Here is a 12,526-nt window from a genome sequence, read left to right as displayed (position 1 = left end):
TTCGTGCAGTCGCAAAAATTGTTGTACAGACGTAGGAGAGACTGCTATTTACAACACAGTATAAACCATAATTCGTGGGGTGTAATGTAGGGATCATAAGGCGTTTAAAGGTCCTTGTATATTTTTTAAGTAGCTTGCAAACCGCTACTTTTAGCAAAAACGTTTCCTAGTACAAAATTGAAATACATTAAATTTACTTGAGGGAAGTCCCGTCAATAGTCTCCACGTTTCAGGGGATCGAAAAATGGCAGATGATTAGAAACAGCGTTTCAATGGTATACAGTAATTTTTCATTGTTAAATGAAGTGCGCTAACAACAAATATAAAATGAGTGTATCACATCTAAGTAGAACCGCTTTAAGGGATTGACTCTGTTCTGGAGATTGTGGGGCGCGAGGGGGGGGGGGGGGGGGGGGAGCGGTGTGTAGAACGCAAGGGGAAGTGGGTCTCCTGATTCCTCCAATCTGAAGAACGCGCAGGTGATTCCCCAGTCTGTCTACCCCACTACATCACAGAGTTACAACTACCCCTCCGTAGGTCGACTTAGCATAGCCTCCCTTGGGAATTGTTTATTTTTCACCAAGTACGTTACCATTATGTGGAACACAGGTTCGTTTTGCTAGCAACACTAATTGAGGAAACGCATATGGGATGTATGTACGTAAATCTCTGCTCACTGTTCTACACTGGTACAGAGGAAAATTGATTCTAAGTCGTCATGTGCGGCAGCTGTAGTGTTCTACCGGGAAAGTCAACTTCAGATGGCTCTGAGCACTATGGGACATAAGTTCTGAGGTCATCAGTCCCCTAGAACTTAGAACTACTTAAACCTAACTAACATAAGGACATCACCCACATCCATGCCCGAGGCAGGATTCGAACCTGCGACCGTAGCGGTCGCGCGGTTCCAGACTGTAGCGCCTAGAGCCACTCGGCCACTCCGACCGACGAAACGCAACTTCCCCCACCACGAATGCTGCTCGCTTTTTAGTTTACACAATAATAACTCCCCAGCATTTAATTTCCACTTCTCTTATGTGAGTGGGCGAAACAATTTCACGAACGTAGTGTTAATTTAAATTTTTAGTATGTTGTTCATGACACTGCATCCTACAACTGTACAAAAACTTATATGTCTACGTGCATTTTTCGCCTGTTCGACCTCTTTTGGTCTTGGTTGGCTGGGCTATAGTATTGCTCATACTAGAAGCGGGTCCACGCGCAGTGTGTGTGTGTGTGTGCGTGCGTGCGTGCGTGTGTGCGCGTGCGTGTGCGTGTGTGCGTGCGTGCGTGTGTGCGGCCCGGCAGCTGACCGCCAGGGACGGGTCTCTCGCCGCTCACGGTGCGCCGATATTTGAGTCACGTGCGCGACTCGGCGTGTTTGCGGGTTCCCGCGCGGAATGCCAACGCAGACTGCCTGCTCTGCTGATACTTCAAATTCTGTCCCGAAAACTAGGAAGAGGCGCTGCAGAAATGTAACAGCACCGAGGAGAAGGTCCACTCCAAATCGTCTCCGGCCTAGGTGCTAAGCATGCGAAAAGAAACCATCGCCCAGTTGTTGTGTGTGCGATAATGTGAACTTCTACGTCAACACGACGTGCCTTCAAAAAGGAATTTCGCTATTTCAGCTATTGTGTTAGTCTGATTCGTTCGATTTTGCCATTCCCGTGGTGGTATATACGAGGGCTATCCACAAAGTACATTACGTTTTGGAATTAAAAATAAATAAGGTATTGGGATTTTTTATTATATACAGATGAAATCCACACTTAAATACTACTTTTCTACATAGTTGCCATTTAAATTAAGGCACTTATCGTAGCGATGGACGAGCTTGGAAATTCCTTCGTAAAATGTGGTCGCCTGCGCCTTCAACCACGTGGTTACCTCTTCTTGAAGCTGTGCGTCGTCATCAAAATGCTGCATAGCCAACCACTTCTTCATTGCTGGGAATAAGTGGAAGTCGCTCGGTGCCAGGTCGGGACTGTACGGCGGACGAGGAAACAACTCCCACTTAAAAGATTCGAGAACTTCACGAGTGGCATTTGCCGTGTGGGCCCGGACGTTGTCGTGAATCAGGAAGATCTTTGAGCCCAACTTTTCCCTGCATTTGTTTTGTATTGTTCTTCTGAGGTTGTGCAGAGTTTGGCAATACCTTTGAGAGTTTATTGTAGTGCCTCTTTCCAGGAAATACACAAAAATCACACCTTTTCTGTCACAAAAGACAGTCGCCATCACCTTCCTTACCGTTATTGTCTGCATGCATTTCTTCTTCGGTTTTTGGGGGGAATTTGTGTGCCCCCACTGCATTGCCTGCAATTGTGTCTTGCAGTTAACACGCTTAACCCATGTTTCGTCACCAGTAACGATGCGATCGAGTAATGAGTCGCCATCTTTCTCGTAAGCATCCAAAAACGTTAACGCTGCAGCCATTCGCTGATTTTTGTGACTCTGTGTCAAGATTTTTGGTATCCATCTTGCACAAAACTTGAGGTAACCAAGCTTTTCGGTAATGATTTCGTTCAACAAACTTCGTGAAATTTGTGGAAAACTCACAGAGTTCCTTTATTGTGAAATTACGGTTTTCATGGAACGCGGCATCGACTTTTTCGACAAGTTCGGCAGTCACTATGCTGGGTCTTCCACTTCTCTCTTCGTCGTGAACGTTAGTTCGGCCATTTTTAAATTTTATGGCCCCTTGACGCACGCCACCTTCAGAGATTATGTTGTCTCCATACACTTCACAAAGCTGCCGATAGATTTCTATCGGTGTACAGTTTTTTGCAGTCAGAAACCTTATTACAGCACGCACTTGACACTTCGCGGCATTTTCAATTAACGCTGACATTTCAAACTGTCACAGTAACTCAACGGAGTACAGCACGAACCTCTCACTAGCACGGCAGGATGCCGACTGAGCGGCGCAATGCCATGACACGAAGATGGCCGCGCTAGCAACGCCCCTAACGAACAGAAACGAAAACGTAATGTACTTTGTGGACAGCTGTCGTACAAGGTGCGTTCCATAAGTAATGCGACCAAATTCATAAAAAATGATTTATTGAATATATTCTTACAAATAATCAAAAATTTTCAAAATAGCACCCTCTTGCGTCGATACACTTGTGGAGGCGGTGTTTCCATGCCTGGAAGGCATCGTGGAATGCCTTTTCCGGAATGCCCTTTAGAGCTGGTGTAATATGCGCCCGGATGCTTTCAATCGTGTCCCAATGGTTTTCTTTCATGACTCCTTTTAACCGAGGGAACAAAAAAAAGTCAGCGGCAGCCAGGTCAGGACTGTAGGCAGGCTGGGGAAGCAGTGGGGTGTTGGTCCTGGCCAGGAAGTCGTTGACAGTGAAGGCGCCGTGACTTGGCGCGTTGTGGTGGTGAACTTTCCACGTGCCCTTGATGGGGCTCCGGCAGCGCCAGACCCTCCCTTTCAGTCTCTTGACCACTTCCAAGTAGAAAGCCGAGTTCACTGTAGTCCCGGTAGGTACGAATTCGTGGGGGACAATGCCTCTGACGTCAAAGTAGACAGTGAGAATGGTTTTGATCCTGGTCTCGTTCATGCGTGCATTCTTGGGACGGGGCGACGATGGGGTGTGCCATTCTGAACTCTGCCTTTTTGCCTCAGGGCCGTACTCAAAAATCCACGACTCTGATATCTGAGTTTAAAAAATGACGATCATTTTCACACATTGCAAACGTTTCTCTGTACCGAAGCACTCGCAGGAGCTCATCACTCTAGGGACGAGTTTGATGTTCAAGTCTTCGGTCACAATGCGGAAAACGGTTGATTTTCGACATTTGTAGAGCTTGTGCTATCAATTGAAGGCTCAGCCGCCTGTCAGAGTTCAAACAATCGCGCACACGCGTCACATTTTCTTCGACTGGTGCGGTTGATGGCCGTCCACTGCGAGGGTCGTCGGTGATCTCCTCTCGGCCCTCCATGAAAGACTTGGTCCATCGGAGAACTTGTGATTTGGACCAGCAATTATCACCAAAGGAATGCTGAAGTAATGGAAACTTTTCGGTGGCGGACTTCCCAAGTTGAACGCAAAATTTGAAAGCGTACCGTTGAACTCCAGAATGATCCATTGTGCCGTGTCACATTAACTCAAAACGGGGTGACGGAAACGCACGTCCTGCCTCTCCGGCAGCTAGTAGCCGAATGAGACAAAGAGCGTTCTGAAGCTAACGCCCCCCTCCACTTAGCCCAGCCGGTTACAATACGCTGTGGTGTACTGTTGCGTCAGAAAAAAATTGGTCGCATTACTTATGGAACGCACTCTGTATATATGAAAAGTGCGTCCACAGTTTTAGCCATATCGGAGACCAAGTTTGTTGGCTGTCTACAAGGTTACATGCCATTTGCTGTTATTACCAGTTACTTATGTTGTATTAAAGGGGATGATAGAATTTGTATTAAATTTTGCTGTAAGGACTGAATAAACTGCAACAAAATGTTGGAAAAGGTAAGTACTGTTTTTGATGTGTCTTCTATGAATAAAAGTAAGGTTTACGAGTAGTGTAGCGTTTCGCAGAAGACGGTGGAGGCGTTGACGATGATGAGCGCCCCGGACGCCCCAGCACATCATCGACATGAAACAAATGATTAGGAACGATTGCTAGATCAAAATCAGAGAAGTCTCTGATGATGCTGACATATTATTAGGCTTTTACCATGAAAATTTCCGGGTGTTTCGGGAATGAAACGCCTGACAGTAAAATTTGTTCCAAAAGTGTTGCATTTCGGACAGAAACAAAACAATTGCAAGTTGTTCAGGAGTTACAGTTAAACTGTACAAGTGCGAGTAGGAATTGTGTACTGAGGGTTCCACATAAACTTAATTTCGATGAGAATACCGATGTTTTATGCAATCCACAGTACGTCTGTACCGGGAACGGTATCCAGACACGCGACACCCACGTAATTGATATAAACTGATGTGACAGAAGTCATGGAATATCATCTAATACCGCCTCGGACTTCCTTCTGCGTGGCGTAGTTTAGCAACGCGACGTGGCATGGACTCACCAAGTCTTTGAAAGTCCTCTGCAGAAATAGTGAGCCATGCTGGCTCTATTGCCGTCCATAATTGCGAAAGTGTTGGCAGTTTTGGATTTTGTGCACGAACTTAATTTTCGATGATGTCCCATAAACGTTCAGTATGTGGCCAGATCATTAGATAGAACTGTCCGGAATGTTGTTGAACAGTTGTGGTATGGTGGCATGGTGTATTGTCATCCACAAAGATTCCATCGTTGTTAGGGAAGATGAGGTACTTGATTGGCTCAGATGGTCTCCAAATAGCTGAACGTAATAATTTCCAGTCGATGATCAGTTAACGTGGACCAGAGGACCCAGTCCATTCCATGTAAACACAATCGACACTATTATGGAGTCACCAACAGCTTCCACTTTGCGTTGGTGACAACCTGCATTCATGGCTTCTTGGGATCAGCGCCACACACGCACCCTGTATACAGCTGTTACCAGCTGAAATCGGTACTCAGCTGACCAGTCCGAGGCTTTCCAGTCGTCTAGGGACCCACCGATCTGGTCACCAGCAAAGGAGAGGCGCTGCGGGCTTTGTCGTGGCACTCGCTTAGGTCTCCTGCTGCCATAGCCAATTAACGCCAGATTTCGCCGCACCTTCTTCGTACGTCCGACATTGATTCCTGCAGTTATTTCACACAGTGTTGCTTATCTGTTAGCACTGACAACTCCACGCAAATGCCGCTGCTCTCGGTCGTTAAGTGACTGCCGTCGGCCACTGCCTTTTCCGTGGTGAGAGGTAATCCATGAAATTTAGTGTTCTCGGCTCACTCTCCACACAGTGGATCTCGGAATACTGAATTCCCTTAAGATTTGCTAAATGGAATGTCGCATGTGTGTAGCTCCAGCTACCATTCTGCACTGTAAGTCTGTTAATATCCGTCGTGCGGCCATAATCACGCCTGAAACCATTTCACATTCATCACCTGAGTACAAATGACTGCTCCGCCATTGCACTGCCCTTTAATAGCTAAAGTACGAGAGACTACCGTTATCTGTACGTGTACACGTCGATATCCCATGACTTTTGTCGCCTCAGTGTACGTTCACTCTCAGAGCTGTAGGCGACTGTCAGCAAACGGAATCATAGTGAAAAAAATACCAGTAAGAAATACCCATGAGTGCACAGTATATTTGGACCATGATGTACCTCGCTTCTATCATACTTAAGCAAGTGTGTGTGTGTGAATTCCTAAGGCACCAAACTGCTGAGGTCATCGGTCCCTAGACTTAGGCACTACTTCAACTCACGCTAAGAACAAAACACACACCCATGTCCGAGGAAGGACTCGAGCCACCGGCGGGGGAGGGGGGGGGGGCGCAGTACGTGACACGGCGCCTCTATCCGCGCGCCCAAGCAAGTGGAGAGTGTTTTTTTTTTGTGTAACTAGCTGTGTAGCCATGAAGGTTTTGGATGTCTCTGTACTTTCTTTTATTTTATGGTGCTTAATACTTTGTAAATTGTTCAGAAATGTTGCCCTATAAAGCGTGTTTCACCATTGGAAACAACCAAGTTAACAAGAGATATCAAAATGGAAAGTGTGTATACAACCCAATGGAAAGATAAATATACAGGTTCATTGAGCTGCCCCTACCGATGGAATTTTATCCAGTCCCTGATGACGGAATAATGTTGTCGGCATAATGAGAATTTCACTCTGCAGCGGAGTGCGCGCTGATATGAAACTTTCTGACAGATTAAAACTGTGTGCCGGACCGAGACTGGAACTCGGGTCCCGAAATTGCACAAATATGCACACAATTAAAACATTCTTCAAAGTCTCGGAAGTCCCGTAACGGATATCTTGCCAGTATCGATATAAATAACAGGCAACAATTGTCGAGTGTCTCTGTTTCCGGGCTGGATGAAGTATCTGTAGAGATTAGTTTGTGCAGAACCCTCGGTGAGCGAGCTCTACTCGCACTTTTGCGGGCTTACAGTAGCAAGCATTGTATTTCTAATGCGTCTCTTATGAAACGGATTATTTCGAGTTAAAATGCCCGCAGCCTAGATGCTACAATCATGGAGCATCTCAGGACGAAATGTGTGTAAGTATCGGCGTGCAGTCATTTACGGTACAACGTGTGCAAGTACAGAAAGAGAGAAATTTTATTGCCCAAATTCTGTAGAAGGAATTTTATTTTTAAGCTGTTGTTCGCCGGTGGGCAGATGAGCGGCCGATGACAGCCCGACGCGGCGCGCGCCCTCTGGCTACAGAGCAGGTAGCCAGCCAGCCAGCCAGCCGCCCCCCATTTGAGCAGGGCCGGCGGCGATTGCCGGCGCTGCGTGGGCGGCGGCGGCGGCCGCGGCGCTTTGATTAGCACCGCCTCCCGCCGCCTCCCGCCGCCCCTTTGATCCGCCCCCACTGCGCGGCGGCGTGCCCGCTGTCTGCCCCCTATTGTCCGGCGCCCGCGTCTGCTTTGAAACTCATCCCAACTAATTAATTCACCTCGCCTGCCTGCCCTCGCACACGGTCGCCGCTATTCGCGGCCCGCTGCATCGGTTTTATAACGTTTCTCTTTATCGCCACCATCCGAAGATTTATTTATACTCCACAGTCACACCATTACGACTCCCGCCATATCGGTGCGATATTTTGATTTGCAAGGCTACCCTCTGCTGCATTTGCTACTTCTTAATTATCATTGATTTTTTTATCCGTCTTAAGTTTACTGCAGTTGAAGTGTGTTTTGCACCGGATGTTCTTCACTTTTATTTGCAAAGCCTTTTTAGTGGTCATTTGTGGATCTCGTCTCTTTTTTACATGTTATGAAGTCTACTGTTTTCCCTCTTGTTGTTACCGGGTGTAGAGTCGGAAAAAACTTGGTTTCTCGATTTTTGATCTGTTACGAATCTGCTTTTTCTGCATTTGATTTTCTTAACATATTCTTAATAATTCACAACACTTACAGTAAGAGAGAGATTAATTCAGATTCACCTGTTTCTCGCTCGGCTCTCAGTTGCACTTCACAAAACTTCTCGTCTCGTATCAAAGTAAAATGACATTCTTGTGACGATAGGTTTTGCAAGTTTTGTAAATATGAAGCCCAAAAAAATCCAAATGCGGAAACAGAAGGTTCATAACAGACCAGAAATGGCGAAAGGTGAAACCAAACTGTTCTCAGTTTCCGGTAACAACGAGTGGACTTAACAACATGTAGAGAAATACACCCCAAGACAAAAAAGAAAAAAAAACAACGCAGCACGAAGGAGTTATCCGAAGATGACAGAATTCGGTAGATGTGATGCACATGTACAAACCAATACAATTTCAGAAAAATTGGATAATTTATTCAAGAGAGAGAGTTTCTTAAATTGAACAAGCCAATAACGTGTTGATCCACCTCTGGCCCTTACGCAAGCAGTTTTTCAAGTAGGAATTGATAGAGTTGTCCTCCTAGGAGATATCATGGCAGATTCTGTGCAACTGCTGCGTTAAATCGTCACAACATCGAGCTGCCCATAATGCTACATACGTTCTCAGTTTGGGACAGATCTGACCACCTTGTTCGCCTGCATAGAGTTTGGCAAACAATAAGATAAGTACGAGTAGTAGAGACTCTTGACGTGTACGGGCGGGCATGATAACACTGAGTGTAAACTCAGGATGGCTTGTCATTAAGGGCAGCAAAACGGAGCGTAGAATATTGTCGGCGTATCACTGTACTGCCAGGATGGCGCAGACGACAACCGAAGGTGTTCTGCTAGGAAATATAATGGCACCCCAAAACCATCACTCCCGGCGCTCGAGCCGTATGGCGGACGACAATCTGGGGCGTCTGCAGACAAGCCTTTACTGGTCTTGGGACTAAGTTCGAAGCGGGACTCGTCACTAAAGACAGTTGTTCGCCAGTCGATGAGATTCCAGGCCGAAAGCGGCCGACACCACTGGAGTGGGGCTTGTATGTGTACAGAGTTCAGTTCCAGTCGGCGCAAGGGGAGCCGTGAGCCCAACCCCATTTCTGTGAGCCGCCTATCAATGGTCCTTTGGCTCACTGAAGCACCGTATCCAAGTAGGATCGATGATAATCGTAAATCCCAGACCCTGAGTGCCCAGATTACTCACTTTTTGTCATCTCTATGTCGACTGCTGTTGTCGACTATGGTTCAGTCACTCCTGCCAACACCATCGAATACTGGCACCGGTCCTGTTGAGACGTCGAAGGACTCGCCGATGCCTCCAGCCGGTTACTTTGAGTCCAGTTTCCTCTGAAATGCTGACATAGCCAAATGCGTACACGGAATGAAATTTGCAAAGACTTTATGCTCTAGTATCGAAGTGTCTTTTCTTTGCTGTCTTTAACAGCTGCGAGATGAAGTTGCACTACCGCGTCACACATGCATCCACCAATCGCCAAAGTTTTCTACGTTTTCCTTCGACACCTGTATGAATATTCATTTGTGGGCAATGTTCTTGATTCCTTCGTGGTACGGCCTTTCCTTTGTGTCTGAGAAACAGGGTGGCATCCACGTCCAAATGTTGCTGCATTTATCACGCCGTAGTCTGCGTTACCTTCTTTGCATTCATAATCGAATTTTTACTGACAGGAAGCTATCGTCATTCCTGTTCGGAAAACTGGAAAGGACAAACATCTCTCCTCTAGCTATCGCCCTATTTCTCTCACGACTAGTGTACATAAGGTTTTGGAGCATATGCTGAATTGCCGTTTAGGCTGGTGGCTGGAGTCCCGAAACCAGTGCCGTTACCGAAAGCATCGTTCTGCTGTTGACGATCGTGTTGCTCTTTCCACTTATATCACGAACAATTTTCTCAGAAGAGGGCATACGATACATGTTGGAGGACATCCTCCGCACGCTGTTCTCTTGGGGTTTTCGAGGTCGGCTACTTCTTATCATTGGTGAATTTATGAGAGAGCGCATATTTAAGGTGCGGGTGAACACTACTCTCCCCCGTACTTTCTCCCAACAAAACGGGGTGCCCCAGGGCTCCGTTCTAAATGTTGTACTATTTGCCATTGCCATAAATCCAATTATGGACTGTCTCCTTCCCGGTGTCTCGCTCTCCCTCTTTGTCGACGATTTTACAATCTACTGCGGGCCAGCCTTCTTGAGCGACGTCTTCAGGTAGGTCACTATCGCCTCCACTCATGTATCATCGAAACCGGCTTCCGATTTTCTCCCAGTAAGACCGTCTGTGTAATTTTTTTGCCGTCGCACAGAGTTTCGTCCGCCTTCCGTACATCTAGGCGCTGTCGACCTTCCGTCGCCAAATTCTTGGGGCGCCTGTTTGACAGAAAACTGTGCTGGACTTCTCACGTTGTATATCTTACGGCTCGTTGTCTGCGATCCCTAAACACCCTCCGCGTCCTGAGTGGTACCTCCTGGGTAGCGGACCGAGTAGTCCTCCTCCGCCTATATTGCGCCTTAGTGCGCTCGAAATTGGACTATGGAAGCATAGTTTACTGCTCTCCACTCCTGTTCGTCGGCGTCTCGTCTGTGTCTACCACCGTGGATTGCGTTTAGCGTCTGGAACTTTTTACACCAGCCACGTGGAGAGCCTTTACGCTGAGACTGCTGACTCTCCACTGTCCAATCGGCGAGCTGTCCTACTGAGTCGTTACGTTAACCATCTGTCTTTCATGCCTGCTCATCCGGCCTATGTCCTTTTTTTCGACACCTCCTTGAATTTAGGGTAGGCAGGCCGCCCTTCGTCTCTGCTACCACCGGGAGTCCGCTTCCGTCAACTGCTCCATTCTCTTTTCTTCCATTTTCCTGAAACTTTCTTGACAAATGGGGGTACGGCGCCACCTTGGCTTCGTCCCCGGACCTGCCTTCTCTGTGACCTTTGTCAGTTTCGCAAGGATAGTACCCCCCCCCCCCCCTCCCCCATAGTTTATCGTCGGACATTTGCTGCTCTATGCGCACAAATTGAGGATGCCACATTTATTTACACTGATGTTTCCAAGACCACCTTTGGTGTCGTGAGTGCCTATATTATTGACGACACCCCTGCTAGATTTCGGCTTCCGGACGAGTTTTTACTGCGGAGCTTTATGCTATTCTCCAGGCTGTCCAATACATCTGTCGCCATCAGCGGACACAATATATTATATGCTCGGTTTCGCTCAGCTCTATTGTCAGTCTCCAAGCTCTTTATCCCGTCCTCCCTCTGGTCCACCGGATTCACTACTGCCTCCACTTAGGGGGGGGGGGGGGGGGGGCGGCTTCCCTGTGGCATTCCTCTAGATCGCAGGGCACGTTGGTGTCCGCGGAAACGAGGCAGCTGATATAGCGGCCAAGGGTGCAGTCTCTCTTCCTCTGCCGGCCGGTGTGGCCAAGCGGTTCTAGGCGCTTCAGTCTGGAACCGCGCGACCGCTACGGTCGCAGGTTAGAATCCTGCTTCGGGCATGGATGGGTGTGATGTCCTTCGCTTGGTTAGGTTTAAGTAGCTCTAAGTTCTAGGGGACTGATGACCTCAGATGTTAAGTCCCATAGTGCTCAGAGCTATTTCCATTTCTCTTCCTCGGCCCGCTGTTCGCATGGTTCCCTTAGCCGATCTGCAGAGTGATTTATGTCGTCGTGTTGCTCTTTTATGGCCCACACATTGGTCTGCACTTCCCGATACTAAATTACGGGACGTAAAACCTCTTCCCTGTGCTTGGACCTCTTCCTCCCGGCCTCGTCGTCGGTAGGAGTTAATTTTAACTACACTCCGTACTGGAGACCGTCTTTTTAGCTATCGACACCTTTTAAGTGGCGATCCTCCCCCGCTTTGTACCCACTGCTCTCAACCGTGGACGGTGAGACACCTTTTACTTAAGTGCCTATATTTTAATCCGCTATGCGCCCGTTCACATCTGTGGCCTGATATGTCTTCCGATTTAGCAGATGACATACGCTCAGCCGATCGCGTCCTTCAGTTTATCAGTGTCGGTGAGATGACATCTGTCTTTGGAAGTTCCTTTTTGGGGAAAACCAACCCCCCTCCCCTTTCAATAGTAATTTCCTACCATTTTTTTACGTTTTTAGTTTCCCTCCTCCTTGAGTTTTGCTCCCATTGCTGCTGATTTAAATCTCGGTTTTTTACCCTTAACTAAGACACAGAATGGGCGCTTACGACCGTAGCAATTTTGCGCCCTAAAACCACAAAAAAAAGAACATTAAAGCCCGTAGCCTGCTGCTCAATATCTGATCGTTACGTCGATCGAGAAGACACCCAACACCACACACAGCGCCCCTGTTAAGGTGGATTAGAATGCTCCTGACAGCTTTGAATTGGTATAATCTTAGTCGTTTGAACACCGCTATGATAGGTCCGTCGCGTTAGCCGATCACTTCGTTCCCGGGCCGCAGGTCCGTTTCCCATGTAATGGCTGTGAGTGCGGCGAGAGTATCGCGTTCTTCAGAATTTGTCACCTACCTGCAGTTCGTCGTTGACAAAATGGATTATTAAAACTATACATGTAAATACGGATAAATAATTGGTGAGGCATTTTTGTGTATCA

The 12,526-nt window shown here is 47.4% G+C and overlaps 1 protein-coding gene across 1 annotated transcript in view; it reads right to left on the bottom strand.

Annotated features, from left to right (window-relative positions):
* Positions 1-7,271: 7,271 nt before the first annotated feature.
* The window catches only part of LOC126282476 (spidroin-2-like), a 39,670-nt gene continuing 34,415 nt past the window's right edge, over positions 7,272-12,526 (bottom strand). The window contains exon 3 of the mRNA XM_049982133.1: positions 7,272-7,455. Coding sequence (XP_049838090.1) covers positions 7,272-7,455 — 184 coding nt within the window. The remainder of the gene's footprint in view (positions 7,456-12,526) is intronic.

The sequence above is a fragment of the Schistocerca gregaria genome, chromosome 7 (assembly GCF_023897955.1).
Source record: "Schistocerca gregaria isolate iqSchGreg1 chromosome 7, iqSchGreg1.2, whole genome shotgun sequence".
Classification (NCBI taxonomy): Eukaryota; Metazoa; Arthropoda; class Insecta; order Orthoptera; family Acrididae; genus Schistocerca; species Schistocerca gregaria.
Note: the sequence above shows the minus strand (reverse complement) of the source record. Positions and strands in the feature narration are given on the sequence as shown.